The 19443-nt window shown below is 41.9% G+C and overlaps 1 protein-coding gene across 4 annotated transcripts in view; it reads left to right on the forward strand.

Annotated features, from left to right (window-relative positions):
- The window catches only part of Eya3 (EYA transcriptional coactivator and phosphatase 3), an 80231-nt gene that overhangs the window by 20823 nt on the left and 39965 nt on the right, over positions 1-19443 (forward strand). For 3 of the 4 annotated variants that reach the window (XM_070037500.1, XM_070037502.1, XM_070037501.1), the window contains 3 exons: positions 2093-2172; positions 7142-7208; positions 12329-12465. In XM_070037500.1, the coding sequence (XP_069893601.1) occupies positions 2093-2172; positions 7142-7208; positions 12329-12465 (284 nt within the window). The remainder of the gene's footprint in view (positions 1-2092; positions 2173-7141; positions 7209-12328; positions 12466-19443) is intronic. The other variant, XM_070037503.1, reaches the window with a different exon arrangement.

Below are 19443 nucleotides of genomic sequence, written 5' to 3' on the forward strand. Positions count from 1 at the left end.
TGGCACTGTGGCTCAAGTGGTAGAGCACTATCCTTGAGCTGAAGAGCTGAGGGACAGCTTACAGGCCCAGAGTTCAGGCCCAACAACTGGGGGAGGGGAGAGGGGGAGAATGCTATACCAAGCTAGGTGCCAGTTGCCCTCACTTGTAATCCTACTACTCAGGAGATTAAGATCTGAGGATCATGGTTCAAAGCTAGCCTGAATAAGAAAGTCCTTGAAATGCTTATCTCTAATTAACCATCAAAAACCCAGAAGTAGATCTGTGAGTCAAGTGGTAGATCTCAAGCCTTGAGTAAAAACAACAACAAAAACTCAGAGACAGCCCTAGGCCCTAGGTTCTGGGCCCAGGACCAGCATGGGGGGGGGGGGGGTGAGGGGACGTGGAGGGGTATAGCCCAGGGACAGTGTCCAGGCCCTGAGTTCAAGCCTTAGGTCTGGAGCTTGCACACAGGAAAACACACACACACACACACACGCTCTATATGATGTCTTGCACACAGGAAAACACACACACACACACACACACATACACACACACGCACGCTCTATATGATGTCTCACACCCAGGCCCTGAGTTCAAGCCTTAGGTCTGGAGCTTGCACACAGGAAAACACACACACACGCGCGCACACACACACACACACGCTCTATATGATGTCTCACACACTTCCAGTTGAATGATATGTCATGTTTTTCTATCTCCCCCTCATCCTTTCCTCAGAAAGGACTTCAGGAATCTGCCATCACACCCCTTGCAAGCATTCTTGATTTCTTCCTCTCTTTTCAAACAATGTCATACTTGCTTATTAGCCTTATATGCTTTTTATGTAATATTATCTTCATAGCAACTGTATGAAATAGGTTCTATATCCTCATTGACAAAGAAACAGGCAAGATGAACTCCACAGACTTCTCTAGAGTCATAGAGCTAGTTGGCAGGGTGGAATATTAACTAAGCCACCCTGGCTCTATAGTTGTGCTCTTAACCACTATGCTATTCTGGTAAGAAAATGGAGAGTGGGACGTAGGAATCTCAGTGGCATGGCCCTACTATTATAGTATCTAATATAAAGGCTTGTCTTTGACATTGCTTACCTTTCAGAATTTATCTTAATTTCTGAAAGAAAGAGAGAGAGAGAGAAAGGAAGGACGGAAGGAAGGAAGGAAGGGAAGAAGGAAGGAAGGAAAAGAAGGAAAGAAGAGAGGAATAAAGAAACAAAAGAACTAAGAGCTAAGGCTGTAGTAGTTCCATGGTAGAGTACTTGCCTAGCCCTCTGTGGGTCAATTTCTGGAGGGGGCAGGGGAAAAAAGCTTTCTCAATGCTAGGTATAAAAGACTTTTAAGTGCAGGAGAAGAGTAAATTGAACCATTATTTGGGTTCAGAACCCCTGCTTAGAAGAATCACATATATAATTTTTTTTTGCGGGGGGGTGGGTCCAGTCGTGGGGACTGAACTCTGGGCCTGGGCACTGTCCCTCAGCTCTTCAGCTCAAGGCTAGCGCTCTACCACTTGAGCCACAGTGCCACTTCTGGCTTTTTTTTCTTTTTGCTTATGTGGTGCTGAGGAATCGAACTCAGGGCCTCAGGCATGCAAGGCAAGCGCTCTACCACTGAGCCATTTTCCCAGCCCCACATATATAATTTTTTAAAACTTTTTTAACAATAATTTTTATTGAGATTGATTACATAAATTTCACAAATTTCACAGAATTGTGAGATAGTGATACTTAAAGTCACAAACACATTTTAACCTTTACAAGGCAAATTGTCATTATCATTGTCTCTAATACTTGTGAATTCTATGAGCTTTGACAATATAACTATTTCTTCTACATCCGGGGATACATACATTTCTTTCCTTTTGCTTAGTGTAAGCTGTTCCCTCTTTCTCTCTTCATTCCCTCCGTCCCATTGCTGCCCTTGAGTTGCTTAGTTCGTTTTCATCCATATCCAGCAGCTGATGGGCCCCTCTGTTGTATTCCCTCTGATTCTGTGGCCTCTTATATAACCTAGCAAAAAATGGGTTTGAGCTCAGCATTTTTTGTATTGTACAAGTCTATCAGGCACTAATATGTTATTTTGCTTCTCCTAGTCAAGCAAGCAACACAGATGTCAATGATCAGAAACCAGAAACATCAAGCCTTGCTTCAAACCTTCCCATGTCAGAGGAAAGTAAGTATTGTATGCTGTGTGTGATGAAAGAGGTTTTCCTATGGCCAGGTGTTGTTCTTTTTGTGTTATTGGGATTCCGGAAGAGGTGTGTGTGTGTGTGTGTGTGTGTGTGTGTGTGTGTGTGTGTGTGTGTGTGTGTGTGTGTGTGTGTGTGTGTGTGTGTGTGTGTGTGTGTGTGTGTGTGTGTGTGTGTGTGTGTGTGTGTGTGTGTGTGTGTGTGTGTGTGTGTGTGTGTGTGTGTGTGTGTAAGGGGTGTGTGTGTGTGTGTTATTGGGATTCCGGAAGGGTGTGTGTGTGTGTGTGTGTGTGTGTGTGTATGTGTTAATATTTGTGCTCTTCTATAATAAGCTTTATTGACATAACAGCTGAAGAAAAAATTCAGATGGAATCTGCTTATCCGAGCAGTCACACATGGTGATTTTATTTTTGTTTCACAGTCAGATGTTCCAAAGGTAGTAATGCCTTACTCAAATTCAGAAAATACTTGACTACTTCTCTGGAACACCTGATATTTTTCTGCCTTTCTAATAGAACAAAGTAATCCCACGTATCAGTTTTGGCCAAGAAAGAAAAGCATTCCCTTGAGCCCAAGATTGATATTGGGCCCTGAGGGGGATTAGCTCAGGAAATTAAATTTCCATATACCACTGCCACTCTCCTGTAAAACGCTATATTTATCCATTAAACAAAAAATTGATTTTAAGCCGGGTGCCAGTGGCTCATGCCTGTAATCCTAGCTACTCATGAGACTGATATCTGAGGTTGGAGGTTCAAAGCCAGCTGGGGCAGGAAAGTCCGTGAGATTCTTATCTCCAATTAACCACCAGAAAACTAGAAGTGGCACTGTGGCTCAAGTGGTAGAGTACTTGCTTTGAGCTGAAGAGCTGAGGGACAGTGCCCAGGCCCAGAGCTTAAGTCCCACAACTGACCCCCCACCCCCCACCCCCCACCCCCCCCCAAAAAAAGGTTTTGTATTTTCTTCTTCTTTTTTTTTGGTCGGTTGTGGGGCCTGAACTCTGGGCCTAGGCGCTGTCCCTCAGCTCTTCAGCTCAAGGCTAACACTTTACCACTTGAGCCTCTGTGCCACTTCCAGGTTTTTTCTGCTTATGTGGTGCTGAGGAATCGAATCCAGTGCCTCATGCATGCAAGGCAAGCGCTCTACCACTGAGCCACCTTCTCAGCCCCTGTATTTTCTTCTTGAAGAAACATACACTTGGTATAATGTATCCACTTATTTCCTTAAATTGCTTCCACAGGACAAGTAGTCTTCCTTTAATTAAATAACTACACCTTTGTGTAGTTTATCAAACACTTTTTTTTGGGGGGAGGGTGACCATAAACTCAAAGCTTTTCACTATCACTTAGTTTTTTGTTGTTGTTGTTGTTGATTGTGGGGCTTGAATTCTGGGCCTGGGCGCTGTTCCTGAGCTCTTCAGCTCAATGCTAGTGCTCGATCACTTGAGCCACAGTGCCACCTCCGGTTTTCTAGTGGTTTATTGGAGGTAAGAGTCTCACAGACTTTCCTACCTAGGCTGGATTTGAACTGTGATCCTTAGATCTCCTGAGTAGCTAGGATTACAAGCATGAGCCACTGGTACCTGGCTCACTTAGCATTTTTTAATCAAAGCTGATACTGGGGCTTAAACTCAGAGCCTGGGTTGTTATCCTTTAGCTTTTTCATTCAAGTCTTATGCTCTCCCACTTGAGCAACAGTTCCACTTCTGGCTTTTTGATGTTTAATTGGAGATAAGAGTCTCGTGGAGGGGCTGGGAAGTTGGCTCAGTGGTAGAGCGCTTGCCTTGCATGCCTGAGGCCCTGGGTTCGATTCCTCAGCACCACATAAGCAAAAAGAAAAATGCCAGAAGTGGCGCTGTGGCTCAAGTAGTAGAGTGCTAGCCTTGAGCTGAAGAGCTGAGGGACAGCACTCAGGCCCAGAGTTCAGGCCCCACGACTGGACCCAAAAAAAAACCAAAAAACAAAAAAAAAGAGTCTCGTGGACTTGGCTTTGAACTTCAATCCTTAGATCTCAGCAACTTAATAACTAGGATTACATATGCGAGCCACCAGTGCCTGGCTTCACTTCTAGCGCTTTTCTGGTTAGTTGAAGATAAGAATCCCTTGGCCTCTGTACATCTTCTTTATAATAACAGTTGAAATTTTTTAAAAAATCCATTGGATTTGTCTACCTGGGCTGGTTTTGAACTTCAGTCCTCAGATCCTAAGCAGCTAGGATTACAGATATAAGCCTGCTTGGCTTGTGATAAGCCAAGAATAATTGAAAGAATAAATAACAGATATGTCTTGAATTCCATATATTATTTCCTAAGGTGACTTTATTCTAGAGGTTCTCATGCTTTTTGCCTAAGATACAAGAATTATCTGACATGCTTGTTAGTAATGTAGAATTCTAGCCCAACTTTGGAGATTGTTGCTTAGTACATCTTATATGGATGGGGACCTGCACTTTCTAGGAGCTATTAGGTAAGTCCTTAAACATACATAATACTGTTCATAATTGGGAAACTGCTCTAATGAATGAAATGTGTCCTGTAATTCCTTGGTTATTCCATTCAACCTCAATAAAAACATCTATTCACTAAAGTCTCATAACTTTAAATACTTCAAGATGAAGAAGTAAGTTCAGTTTTCCCAACTCCCTCGAAATACTTTTCCTTCAAAAACCCTAGTTCCCTTGATATTTATGAGTATACCTTCCCTTCCTTTCTTTTCTACATTAGTTTTGTTTTTAGACCCTGTTTTCTTCTCCATCCATACTTATTACTATTTGTGATTTTAACATTCTCAGCCTATATTATCCAGTATCTTTATAAGTCATTGCCTTATAAACTTCAAAAGTTTGTCACAAGTGTGTGTGTGTGTGTGTGTGTGTGTGTGTGTGTGTGTGTAGTTTTTGGCCAGTCTGGGGCTTGAACTCAGGGCCTGGGCACTGTCCCTGAGCTTCTTTTGCTCAAGGCTAGCACTTGAGCCACAGTGCCACCTCCAACTTTTTCTGTTTATGTGGTACTGAGGAATAAAACCCAGGATTTCAGGCATGCTAGGCCTAAGCCACATTTCCAGCCCTACTTGTAAATATTTTTGTGTGCCAGTATTGGAAATTGGACTCAACGCCTGGATGTTATCCCTTATTTTTTCCTCAAGGCTGGTGCTCTATTTGAGCCACAGCTTTACTTCTGGCTTCTTGGTGGTTAATTGGCAATAAGTCTGGGCTGGCTTTGAACCTCGATCTACTCCATCTACTTGGAAACATTTGAATTCCTTGATGAGTTTGCCTGTTAATATTTCACACCACCTGTCATGATGCTTCTGTATTGGTGCTTTCAGAAGCATTTACTAACCTTACCTCTACTATTTGAGCCACAGCTCTACTTCTGGCTTTTTGGTGGTTAGTTGGCAATAAGTTTGGGCTGGCTTTGAACCTCGATCTACTCCATTTACTTGGAAACATTTGAATTCATTGATGAGTTTGCCTGTTAATATTTCATACCACCTGTCATGGTGCTTCTGTATTGGTGCTTTCAGAAGTACTTGCTAACTTTTCCTCACTTTAAGTACTTGCCAGCAGAAAAGGAACTAACACAAAAAATTTGAATGAATTTACCTTATATTCTGTGTGGACTTCAGATCTAATTATGATCACCAGTTGTCAAAATGAATGTAGATAAATGTGATCTTCAAGTTTCCAGTGATTATTTTTAAATACATCCAACAATGGCATTAAGTAAGATTTTCTATAATTAAATAATCAGTGTTGATGTGATACTCATGAGCATGAACTGGTCCTTCATCTGCCCTAGACCAGAGTTCCCCTTTTGAATCAGGCATTCTCTCAGGGAATCTACCTAAATAAAAGATCAGTTGGTAGCTGGGCACCGATGGCTTAAGCCTGTAATCCTAGCTACTCAGAAGGCTGAGATCTGAGGAATCTGGTTCAGAGACAGCCTAGGCAGGAAAATCCATGAGACTCTTATCTCATGGATAAATGGTAGAGCACTAGCCTTGAGCTGAAAAGCTGAGGGACAGTGCCCAGGCCTAGAGTTCAAGCCCCATGATTGACAATAATTATAATAATAATAATAATAATATTTTTTTAAAGTTCTGTCCTAGTCCCTATTTACAATAGGATGGCTGCATTTATCTCTGTTGGACAAAGCATGGTGTAAGCATGTCATAATGTAACTGTTTTTACAACATGGATTGAAATAGTGCCTAGTGAGTGAGATTTAGCTAGCTGACAAACTGGAGTTTACAATATTTACCCCTGCCATAATCATGAGGATCCAACCTGTATAGCAGCTCTTCCCAGATAAAGTTCTGAAGGGTAAAGAAGTTGGAGAAGGCATTTTACTTGATGGTTCGTCAGAACCTCACATCATTTTCACAAGTCTGTCTCTTGCTTTGCCAAATTTAAAGTCTTTATATTATAAAGTAGAAAAAATAGTGTAGAAGCGTACTTGTACCTGTTCTGCCATTGGTCATACACATGGTAGCAACAGTTTTTTAGTAGGACTAGGTATGCTCCCCAAATCTGTGTATTACCTTTCACTAGAATATAGTAAGCATCTAGAGTATGAAGAAGCAGAATGTGCTTTTCTGATCTTGCTTTCTTTCTAAGTTTGCTAGTAAACACACCTGAGAGCTTAGGTTGTTGCTTCATCTATAGTTCAGATCAGTGAAAAGAGAAGATAAAAATCACTTGTTACCACCTTTCAACTCTTTCCATTTGCTCCCACCCACCATTCTTGCTTCTTTTACCATTTCCTGTAGTCTTTAACAAATCCATAAACATAAAGGTGAGGTGTTTTCTGCTACATAATCTTTTTTACTTTCTAGTATCCAAGCTGTTTTGTGTTATTTACTTTGAAAGACTATATAGTTAGATACATAATATTCCCATTTCATTTTTGACATGTTCTAACTTTTTTACTTGGTGATATTATCTTTCTTTCAGTTATGACATGCACCGATTACATCCCTCGCTCATCCAATGATTATACCTCACAAATGTATTCTGCAAAGTAAGTTGAATAATTATATCCTCTATTTTTCTCTAGGTTCATTACAAAGATATTTATTTTCACTTTTCTTTTTCTGTGTGTCCTTACTCCAGTTTTTTTATTCCCTTTAAATATAGTTTATGTTATTCTTTTAACTATATATGGTTGCCTAGAACAGATCACTGTTACAAAGGTCATTCTAAATGCATAGGCAATGGAAATGAAAAATAGTGATCAATCCTATTATAGATGGGCCTCTGATCATTCTCTTTCTCTTATCTTGACATACAAATAAATAAAAACAGCTCAAGCTGATCTCAGACTGAAATTTAGTCTATACAGTGTTCAGTTTCTTTCTTTCTTTTTTTTGTCAGTTGTGGGGCCTGAGCACTGTTGCTGAGCTCTTTGCTCAAGGTTAGCACTCTTACCACTTTGAACCACAGCTCCACTTCTCATTTTTTGATAGTTAATTGTTAAGTAAGAGTCTCATAGACTTTCCTGTCCAGGCTGGCTTTGAACTACAATCCTCAGATCTCAGCCTCCTCAGTAGCTAGGATTACAGACATGAACCACTAGCGCCTGGCTGTATTCAGTTTCTTGTTAAAGGAATGTCCTCAAAGTAGAATTGGACTTAAAAGTAGACAGACTTGGTAGGTTGAAGTCACAAAGGGGTATGTTTAAGTCTTTCAGGGTAACATCAGCATTTAAGACTAAAGGAGGTGGTTACCTCTGAGTCAGGTGCAGAACACTGTGATCCACATTTCTGCTTGTGCATTAACAAAGAGTGAGCCCATCCACACACAGACACACACAGGTGCATTCATTAGGCCAGGATATATTCTTAGGTACTTGCAAATGGAAGAGACACAAAGAAATTCGTGAGAGATACGTTATATAAAATACACTGGCATGTTTTTTTGGGTCCGGTCATGGGGCCTGAACTCTGGGCCTGGGTGCTGTCCCTCAGCTCTTCAGCTCAAGGCTAGCACTCTACCACTTGAGCCACAGTGCCACTTCCGGCTTTTTTCTTATGTGGTGCTGAGGAATCGAACCCAGGGCCTCGAGTATGCAAGGCAAGTGCTCTACCACTGAGCCACCTTCCCAGCCCCATGTTTTCTCTTTTAGTGCCCATTTATGCCTTTTGAATTTGCATTACTTAAAAAAATAAACTAATCAAGAAGTCATCACAATGAATTTTTCAAGTTCTGATGTTAACCTTGTGCCATTCTGTGTAATTTTCTTTTATGAAGTGTCTGACCTTATTATCTGGGAAGATTTTTTTTTTTTTGGATCCGGTCATGGGGCCTGAACTCTGGGCCTGTGGTGCTGAGGAATCGAACCCAGGGCCTCATGCATGCAAGGCAAGCGCTCTACCACTGAGCCACCTTCCCAGCCCCATGGGAAGATTCTTAGGTAGAAAGGTGAAACGCATGAGTGTTCCAAGCCATGTTGTGTCATTTAGTTTGAAAGCCTATTCAGTCAGGTACCCAGTTTTTTCCATTTCATTTTTGGAATGTTCTCACATTTTTGCCTAGTGATATTATCTATAAAGGTATATGGAAAAGAAGATAATAGTCTTCAGCATATCTGGATATTGGGCCATCTGAGGTCACTACTAGTTTAAATTACTCTTTTTGTTTGTTGGTCATGGGGCTTGAACTCAGGACCTAGTAGGCATTGGCCCTGAGCTTTTTCGCTGAAGGCTAGCACTCTACCATTTTGACCCAAGTGTCTCTTCCGGTTTTCTGGTGGTTAACTGGAGATAAGAGTCTCATGGAGCCGGGTGCCCGTGGCTCACGCCTGTAATCCTAGCTAAGCAGGAGGCTGAGATTTGAGGATCTTGGTTCAAAGCCCACCCGGGCAGGAAAGACCATGAGACTCCTATCTCCAATAAACCACCAGAAAATTGGAAGTGGTACTGTAGCTCAAGTGGTAGCGTGTTCTCCTTGAGCTGAAGAGCTGAGGGACAGCAGTCAGGCCCAGAGTTCAAGCCCCATGACCAAAAAAAGAAAGTCTCATGGATCTTCCTGCCCTGGCTGGCTTCAAACCATGATTCTCAGATCTCAGCCTCCTGAGTAGCTAGGATTACAGGCATGAGCTAGCAGCGTCCTTCTTTAGTTCAAATTATTAATTAATTAATTAATGTATTTATTTATTTTGGCCATTCCTGGGGCTGGAACTCAGGGTCTGGGCCCTGTCCCTGAACTTCTTTTTTTTTTTTTGGGTCCGGTCGTGGGGCCTGAACTCTGGGCCTGGGCATGTCCCTCAGCTCTAGGTTAGTGCTCTACCACTTGAACCACAGCGCCACTTCCGGCTTTTTTCTTTTTGCTTATGTGGTGCTGAGGAATCAAACCCAGGGCCTCATGCATGCAAGGCAAGTGCTCTCCCACTGAGCCACCTTCCCAGCTCCCTGAGCTTCTTTTGCTCAAGGCTATTACTTTAGTATACAGTACCACTTCCAACTTTTTCTGTTTATGTGATACTGGAGAATTGAACCCAGGGCAAGCACTATACCACTAAGCCACATTCCCAGCCCCTCAAATTATTCTTGTATAGCTTGCATAACAACTATAACCTGAACTGTTTCCCCAGATCTGGCTAATACAATCTCTGAGAATCTACTGAGATGTGAATATGTTACCTATTCCAAATTTATTTATAGTATATTTGCATACCTGGTACATTTAAGACACTTAATTATACCTTCTCTCTTAATTCAAACCCCATTATCACTTTGCATTATAATTATAATTATAGAACCATTGAGTTATAATTATTTTTTTATTTTTATTTTTTGGTCTGAACTCTTGGCCTGGGTGCTGTTCCTGAGCTTTTCAGCTCAAGATGAGAGCTCTACCACTTGAGCCACAGCACCACTCTGGTTTTCTGGTCATTAATTGGAGATAAGAGTCTCACTGACTTTCCTGCCTTGGCTGGCTTTGAGCCATGATCCTCAGATCTCAGTCTCCTAAGTAGGTAGGATTACAGGTGTGAGCCACCACCTCCTGGCTTGAATTATAATAGTTTTTTTTTTGTTTTTTGTTTTTTTTTTGTCGGTCATGGGGCTTGAACTCCAGGCCTGGGCGCTGTCCCTCAGCTCTTCAGCTCAAGGCGAGCGCTCTACCACTTGAGCTACAGCGCCACTTCCGGTTTTCTGGTGGTTTATTGGAGATAGGAGTCTCATGGTCTCTCCTGCCCGGGCTGGCTTTGAACCGCGATCCTCAGATCTCAGCCTCCTGAGTAGCTAGGATTACAGGCGTGAGCCACCAGCGCCCGGCTTATAATAGTTTTTTAACTTGGCCTTCATTTCAATTTCACCCCCTTATAATCCAGTTAAGTGCGCAATATCACATTAATCTTTATTAAGAATAGCTCTATTCTTTGGTCAGCAATCTCATTGCCCCCAGTTGTTTCGCATTTGTCTGAACTGTTTCAGCCTGACGTTCAAGGTCTTTGCTGTGCTTCTACCTCGGCTTGCTGCTTCCCTTCTCTTTAATACACTTCACTTGATATGATGTTTGCTTCTTGGCGTCCGAAGCCCTTTTTCTGTACTTTTTCCAAGGCTTTTTTCTTGTTTTAGAACTTCCTTTTCTCTCCTACTTATGTCCTTCCTATCCACTCAGTATTGTTCCTTTATTGTTCTCATTGCGCAAGATTGGAAAATAAAAACAAAAACAACCTTTTCCCATGTAAAACGCAACCCTCTATATTTTATTAGAATTTTTTTTCTTTTGTCACGGCACCACTTTGAGCTTTTTCTGTGTATATGTTACTAAGGAATCAAACCCAGGACTTTATACATGTCAGGCCAGCACTTTACCACTAAGCCACATTCTAGCCCTTTATTAGGGTTTTTATAGTACTTATAGTACCCTGTTTTTATTTTTGGTGCCATTATCTAAGTCTTAAGTACAGTACAGCATAATATACCAAATAAAATAACTGGTATATAAACATTCAGTGCAGTAAATGGACAAAACAATCAAGTTAGCTACTCTACTGTAGAGTTCCAGGGCTTCACTGCTAAATTCTAGACCTTACCTGTCTCTGAGGTGGCTGACAGTATGCTCAGACTTATTTGTTGGTTAACCTGTCTCAATTTGAAGACCTTGAGACCCACCTTACCTATGTTTTCTAGTGAGTTTGCTGCTGGCCTTTTCTCCACCAAATTCACCCTCTTTTCCAAATCCTGACGTTGAGTTAAGGGGCCCAGGAACCTGGGTGAAGGATGAGAGCCAATTGCCAAGCTTGTTCCAACCTGTTTTCTGTTACTTTAGCATTTTATTCTATATGTGGACGTAGGGCACAAATAAGTATAATAATTTATTTTATTTTGTTTTTTGTTGGTTGTGGGCACAAATAAGTATAATAATTTATTTTATTTTGTTTTTTGTTGGTTGTGGGTCTTGAACTCTGGCTCTGGGTCTGGGCACTCTCCCTGAGCTCTTCAGCTCAAGGCAAGCATTCTACCACCTGAGCCACAGGCACCACTTCTGGTTTTCTGGTGATTAATTGGAGATAAGAGTCCCATGGACTTCCCTGCTAGGCTGGCTTTGAACTGGGATCCTCAGATCTCAGCCTCCTGAATAGTTAGGATTACAGGCGTGAGCCACCAGTGCCCAGCATAAGTGTGATTTTTTTTTTTGTGGGTCGTGGGGCTTGAACTCTGGGCCTGAGCGCTGTCCCTCAGCTCTTCAGCTCAAGGCAAGCGCTCTACCACTTGAGCTACAGCACCACTTCCGATTTTCTGGTGGTTTATTGGAGATAGGAGTCTCAAGGTCTCTCCTGCCCGGGCTGGCTTTGAACCGCGATCCTCATATCTCAGCCTCCTGAGTAGCTAGGATTACAGGCGTGAGCCACCAGCGCCCGGCAAGTGTGATAATTTTTGGCTCCTGTAGTATCTTGCATATAGCCCATCACAGATGCTTGTAGGTCAATTAATGGAGGATGTTTAAGAATATTACATTCTCCATAAACTTATTCTTTAGTTGGATGACTGTAGGACCTGATCGGGAACAAAGTGTTGTACTTCCTGCCCTTGAGTTATTGGAGTGAGGGTTTATTTTGGTGGCATGAGCTACTTCACTGTTTTTTTCACTATTAAGATGCATGAAAATTTTTGTTTTCTTGAATTTTTCCAGAACTTATGCACATATCCTCTCAGTTCCTGTTTCGGAAACAGCTTACCCTGGGCAGACTCAATACCAGACTCTCCAGCAGTCTCAACCCTACACTGTCTACCCTCAGGCGACACAAACATATGGACTACCTCCTTTTGGTAAGGAATCCTATCTTGAGCAATTTTTAAGAATGTTGGTTTTATCCTCTGGAAACTTTTCTTTCCCCAGAAAGCAAACATGGCTGATAAGGATGTGTCACCCTTCACAGAGTAACAGTGGTTACTAGGTGTGTGGGAGTTTGGTACGTATCTTCCCAGCTGTGTCTTTGGTGTGTGTGATACAAAATCAGAGTTTTCTAGTACTCATTGTTCACCCAACAAAATTTAGCTATTCCAGGTACTAACTTTGAAGCTTGGTATATCTGAGTATCTGGTAAAAAAAAAAAAAAAACTTTCATTTTTATTTTTATTTTTTTTTTGGGTCCGGTCGTGGGGCCTGAACTCTGGGCCTGGGTGCTGTCCCTCAGCTCTTCAGCTCAAGGCTAGCACTCTACCACTTGAGCCACAGCGCCACTTCTGGCTTTTTTCTTTTTGCTTATGTGGTGCTGAGGAATCGAACCCAGGGCCTCAGGCATGCAAGGCAAGCGCTCTACCACTGAGCCATCTTCCCAGCCCCAAAACTTTCATTTTTGACTTGACTTACTTTGCATATGACCTGGTATTATGGTCAGGTAAACATAAAAAATATAACTGAAGGTGACCAATTTCTGCAAAAACGAAGTCTTTTAAATGTCCAGATTAAAATGCCTCATAGTTTACTCCATGTTTTTTTGGGGAGGTTCGTTCTTTGTTTTGATTAATTTTTTTCCCTTCCCTCCCTCCTCTTACACCCCAAGTTGAACAAATACAAGCTTAACCTATAAACTTACCATATGCATAGGGAGTTCTTTTCATTCATTCAGTCATCTCATTCATTCTTTTTATTCCTTTTTAAATGTAGGAACTGTAAAATCAGTGAGTTACTGGAAGTTAGTTTGAGATTCTCTGGAAATTGAATATCTTTGCTAATGTTTATATAAGTGTGTAAGTTGAGAATATATGCCACCTACTTTATTGCCCTTCTCTGTTCTCCTAGAACTAGTATCAGAAAACTGAGGATATTATTTTAAAATATACACTATATTAATAACATTTTATAGATTTTGTAGATTTTGTTTAAGCAAGTTAGGAATTAGAAAACTTTTCCAGAGAAATTACATAGATTCTGGATGTGTGAGTATTGCCTGCTTTTGGTTTCTACATTTCTGCTTTTTCTGACCCTCTTGGCTAGTACTTTAATGTTAGTGACGGCTTTCTTGCTCTTAGGTTTGTAAGTATTCTTTGACTCCTGATTGCTGTCAAAAACAAAAATTGAGGATTTTCACCCACCTCTAGTGCTGGGTGAATTGGAGATGGATCTTGGGGATTTGTTATGTCTGAACTCAGTTTATAGAATACCTAACATAATATCTCAATACCTAAGTATTATGATGTCTTTTATGATTATTCCTTTGTATTAAAAAGGAAAGGAGGGGCTGGGAAGGTGGCTCAATGGTAGAGTGCTTGCCTTGCATGCATGAGGCCCTGGGTTCGATTCCTCAGCACCACATAAGCAAAAAGAAAAAAGCTCGAAGTGGCACTGTGGCTCAAGTGGTAGAGTGCTAGCCTTGAGCTGAAGAGCTGAGGGACAGCGCCCAGGCCCAGAGTTCAGGCCCCATGACCGGACCCCCCCCAAAAAAAAAAAAAAAAAGGAAATCTTGTACAGTAAATTGATCTCTTCAAAAATTGTAGGAAACATTGTTTATATTATAAAGAAAAAAATTAAGACTTTTTTTTATCAGTTGCAGGGCCTGAACTCTGGGCCTGGGCACTGTCCCTCAGCTCTTCAGCTTAAGGCTAGCACTCTATCACTTGAGCCATAGCGCAGCTTCCAGCTTTTTCTACTTATGTGGTGCTGAGGAATCAAACCCAGGGTCTCATACATGCAAGGCAAGTGCTCTACCACTGAGCTGCCTTCCCAGCCCCAAACTAAGACTTCTTTCATCTGCTGTTGTTTAATATTTGTGGGCAAGAGAGATTTCTTCTATATCATTTGTTTGCAATTGAAATATAAACAATCACTGCCTAATTTGATTTTAAGTAATATATGAGATTTGCAATGAGAGATATATAATAAAGTAATGCATTTTTCTAGAGAAGTTATAAAAGATACTTGTAATACTTTCTAAAGTTGTTACATTTTAAGAATCTTTTTTTTTTTAGTCCTGGGGCTTGAACTCAGGGCCTGGGCATTGTCCTTGAGCTGCTTTTGCTCAAGGCTAGCACTCTACCACTTGAGTAACGGCACCACTTCCGGCTCTTTCTGCTTATGTGGTACTGAGGAATTGAACCCAGGGCCTCATGCATGCAAGGCAAGCACTCTACCACTGAGCCAACTTCCCAGCCCAAGAAAAATTTCTTTACATGTGGATTTTTTTTTTTGGGTGATATGTTCATTTAGATGTATAAAAACCCATTTCTAGCCGGGTGCTGGTGGCTCACGCCTGTAATCCTAGCTACTCTGGAGGCTGAGATCTGAGGATTGAGGTTCAAAGCCAGCCCGGGCAGGAGAGACCGTGAGACTCCTATCTCCAATAAACCACCAGAAAACTGGAAGTGGCGCTGTAGCTCAAGTGGTAGAGCGCTCGCCTTAGCTGAAGAGCTGAGGGACAGCGCCCAGGCCCATAGTTCAAGCCCCATGACCGACAAAAAAAAAAAAAAAAAAACATTTCTTGAGCCAGGTGCTGGTGGCTCACCCCTGTAATCCTAACTGCCCAGGAGGCTGAGATCTGAGGATCGCAGTTCAAAGCCAGCCCGGGCAGGAAAGTCCATGAGACTTTTATTTCCAATAAAAAACCACCAGAAAACAAAACTGGAAGTGGTGCTATGGCTCAAGTGGTAGAGCCTTGAGCTGAAGAGCTGAGGGACAGTGCCCAGGCCCAGAGTTCAAGCCCCATGACTGACAAAAAAAACCATTTCTTTGAACTCACAGCCTTGTACTTGCCAGGGAGGTGCTCATCCCACTTGAGTCATGTCCCCAACCCTCCTTTTTTTTCCCAGTCCTGAGACTTGAACTCAGGGCTGGTGCTCTACCATTTGAGCCACTTCTGACTTTGGTGGGTAATTGGAAGAGTCTCATGGACTTACCTGTCAGGCCTATGTTTGAACCACCAACGTCAGATCTCAGCACAAGTAGTGAAGATTACAGGTGTGAGTTACCAGCACTTAAGTCTTCTTTTTGAACTCAAGAATTTAGTACATTTTGTTATCTTAGTGCAGTCTACTTTCAGATTAGTCTGTTATTCAGATATAATTAGGGCTTTGAGAAAATCTCATAACTTTTTGAAGCAAGTGCACTAGTTTTTAAGTACTTCAAAGTTCATGTTACTGTCTTATTTAATCTACCAAATAGTACTTAGAGGTAAGTAATAGCATTAATCCTTTTTACAGATGTGAAATTGAGGCTAGATTAAATTAGTAGTACAAAGTCATGGTTAGTAAATATCTTGAATTAGAATCAAGCCTGGATCTGTTTATTTTCAGAGTGGTTTATAAATTTAGGTCTGCTAGCAGGGAGGCAGAACACCTTACATTGTGGTGTACAGGAAGCAGTTCAGAGCTGTAACAGAAAACCACCAAGGAAAGCGACAGCACCAAGTATCGACCCTCTACCCACTGATGTCCTTCAATGAGGGCCCTACCTTCTTCACTTCTCCTCTCTCAGTAATCCATTCATATCTTCAGTCCTACAGTGGGTTCAAGCTTGCTATTCGTCTGGGAATGTGACTTAGTGGTAGAGTGCCTAGAATGCATGAAGCCCTGGGTTCGATTCCTCAGTACAACATAAACAGAAAAAGCCAGAAGTGGCACTGTGGCTCAAGTGGTAGAGTGCTAGCCTTGAGCAAAAGTAGCTCAGGGACAGTGCCCAGGCCCTGAGTTCAAGCCCCAGGTCTGGCAAAAATAAAAAATAAAGCTTGCTACCTAGACATACGCTTTACTAATCCCTAGTCATCTTTCAATTCAATCAAGCTGATAAGAAAAATTAATAATTACAGATGGTCTCAGAATTGAATCTGAAATGTAAACACTGCCTTTTCTTAAAGATAGGGAAAAGGAAAAACAAAAGGGGGAGGAATCTAAGAAGGCTGTTAGAACTAGTCTTTATCAGAAAAGCTTATTTTTTAGAGCTTTATAATGAGCCAGGCAATGGTGGCTCAGCCCATAATCCTAGCTACTCAGGAGGCTGAGATCTAAGGATAGTTAGATGCCACCCAGGCCAGAAAATCAATGAAACACTTATCTCCAATAAACCACCAGAAAACCAGAAATGGTGCTGTGATTCAAAGGGAAAGAACACTAGCCTTGAGCAAAAAAGCTCAGGGACAGTACCCAAGCCTGAGTTCAAGCCCCACAACCAACCAAAAAAGAAAGAAAGAAAGAAAGAAAGAAAGAAAAAAAGAAAGAGTGGAGTGTGGGAAAGGTGATCTGAAAAAAATAAGTGTGAGGGAACAGGGGCTTATTTGTCTTCAGGGGTTCATATAATGTGCCCTAAGCTTCCAGTGTTCTGATTTGTTGGGTTTTGTTGGTTTGTTTTTGTTTTTGCTGGTCTTGCCATTGAACTCTGGGTCTTGGCGTTGTCCCTAAGCTCCTTTTGCTCAAGGCTAGCACTCTACCACTTGAGCTACAGCATTACTTCCAGCTTTTTCTGTGATTAATTGGAGCTAGGAGTCTCATGGACTTTCCTGCCTTGGCCGGCTTTGAACCTCGATCTTCAGCTCTCCACATTCCTGAGTAGCTAGAATTATCTGTGTGAGCCACCAGTGCCCAGCTCTGATTTGTTTTAAAATAACTTCAAGATATTATGATATGAATTAAGAATCATAAGGATCATTCCATTTCTCTGAATAATTTCACTTCTGCAAACTGATTATAGATTAAAAAAAATTACTTATCAAGATAAGCTTTGAGTTGTTATCTAAAATAGCAGAAGATTGGAACAACCTGCATATGGAATTGAAAGACATGTGTTAATTGGCAGTGGACTATAGAATGGGAAACTGGCCATTCCATTATTTTCTTTCTTTCTTTCTTTCTTTCTTTCTTTCTTTCTTTCTTTCTTTCTTTCTTTCTTTCTTTCTTTCTTTCTTTTCTTTCTTTTCTTTCTTCTTTCTCTTTCCTTCCTTCCTTCCTTCCTTCCTTCCTTCCTTCCTTTCTTTTTTTCTTTCTTTCTTTTTGATATAGGGAAATTTTTATTAGTTATCTTTTCTAAGATTTTTTTTTTGGTCAGTCTTGGGGCTTGTACTCGGCCTGAGTGTTGTCTCTGAGCTCTTCAGCTCAAGGCTAGCGCTCTACCACTTGAGCCACAGTGCCCCTTCCAGTTTTCTGGTGTTTTATTTGAGATAAGAGTTTCATGGCTTTTCCTGCCTGGTCTGGCTTTGAACCTTGATCCTCAGATCTCAGCCTCCTGAATATCTAGGATTACAGGCGTGAGACACTGGCACTCGGCTCTAAGACACTTTTGGGGGGTGGTCAGTCATGGGGTTTGAACTCTAGGCCTGGGCACTGTCCCTGAGCTCTTCAGCTCAAGGCAAGTACTCTACCAATTTGAGCCACAGCACCATTTTGGTTTTTGGTGGTTAATTGGAGATAAGAGTCTCACAGACTTTCCTGCCCAGGCTGGCTTTAAACTGCTATATCTCAGCCTCTTAATAGCTAAGATTACAGGTGTGAACCACTGGCACCTGTTTTTTGTTTTGTTTTATTTTTTTGCCAATCCTGGGGCTTGAACTCAAGGCCTGAGTGCTGTCTCTGAGCCTCTTGTTGTTCAAGGCTAGTATTCTACCACTTGAGCCACTTTACACTTCCAGTATTACTGTTTTTGTGTGTGTTCCAGTACTAGGGCTTGAACTCTCTAGATCAGTGTTTTTGCTCAAGGATGGTGCTCTACCACTTGAACCACAACTTTACCTCCGTCTTTTTTGGTGATTAATTGGAAACCAAAGTCTTAGAGACTTTTCTGTCTGGGCTGGGTTCAGATCTGGATCCTCAGATCTCATACTCCTGTGTAGCTAGGATTACAGGCATGAGCCACCGGCACCCTGCAAAAATGTGGATTTTTAACAATAGAGATGTGATCTCAGTTACCACTGAACTGCTTGCAAAGCAAAGTTTCAATATGTATAGGTTTCAGTTAACATTCTTATGCAAAAGTGAAAATTGCCTGTATATTTTCTGTTTGGAGAGACTGATTCCTCCCCCTCCCTTCTCACCCCCTCTCCCTCCCTCCCCGCCTCCAGTCCTAGGGCTTGACCTCTGGGCCTGGGCACTGTCCCTGAGGTTTTTTTTTTTTTAGTAAGTTTTTTGTGTGTGTGTGAAAATACCGTACAGAGGGGTTACAATTACATGAGCAAGGTAATGAGTACATTTCTTATCAAGCACTGTTGCCTCCTCCTTTGTTTCCCCTTGTCCCTGAGCTTTTGCTCAAGTCAAACGCTCTACCACTTGAGCCACAGTACTATGCTGGCTTTTTATTTTTTTATTTTATTTATTAATTTTTTTTGGGGGGTGGGGTCCAGTTGTGGGGCCTGAACTCTGGGCCTGGGCGCTGTTCCTCATCTCTTCAGCTCAAGGCTAGCGCTCTACCACTTGAGCCACAGCGCCACTTCTGGCTTTTTCCTTTTTGTTTATGTGGTGCTGAGGAATCCAACCCAGGGCCTCATGCATGCAAGGCCAAGCACTCTACCACTGAGCCACCTTCCCAGCCCCTATGCTGGCTTTTTAAGGTAGTTTTTTGGAGACAAGAGTGCCATGGTTTTTCCTGTTCTGTCTAGCTTCAAACCACAGTCCTCAGATCTCAACCTTCTGAGTAGCTAGGATTACAGGCATATAAGCCACCTGTGCCCAGCTGATTTTCTTTCTTTCTTTTTTTTTTTTTTTGTGTCGGGTCCTGGGTGCTGTCCTTCAGTTCTTCAACTCAAGGCTAGTGTTCTACTACTTGAGCCACAGCGCCACTTCCGGCTTTTTCTGCTTAGTGGTGCTGAGGAATCAAACCCAGGGCCT

The sequence above is a fragment of the Dipodomys merriami genome, unplaced genomic scaffold, assembly GCF_024711535.1.
Source record: "Dipodomys merriami isolate MVZ:Mamm:240054 unplaced genomic scaffold, mDipMer1.0.p SCAF_28, whole genome shotgun sequence".
Lineage (NCBI taxonomy): Eukaryota > Metazoa > Chordata > Mammalia > Rodentia > Heteromyidae > Dipodomys > Dipodomys merriami.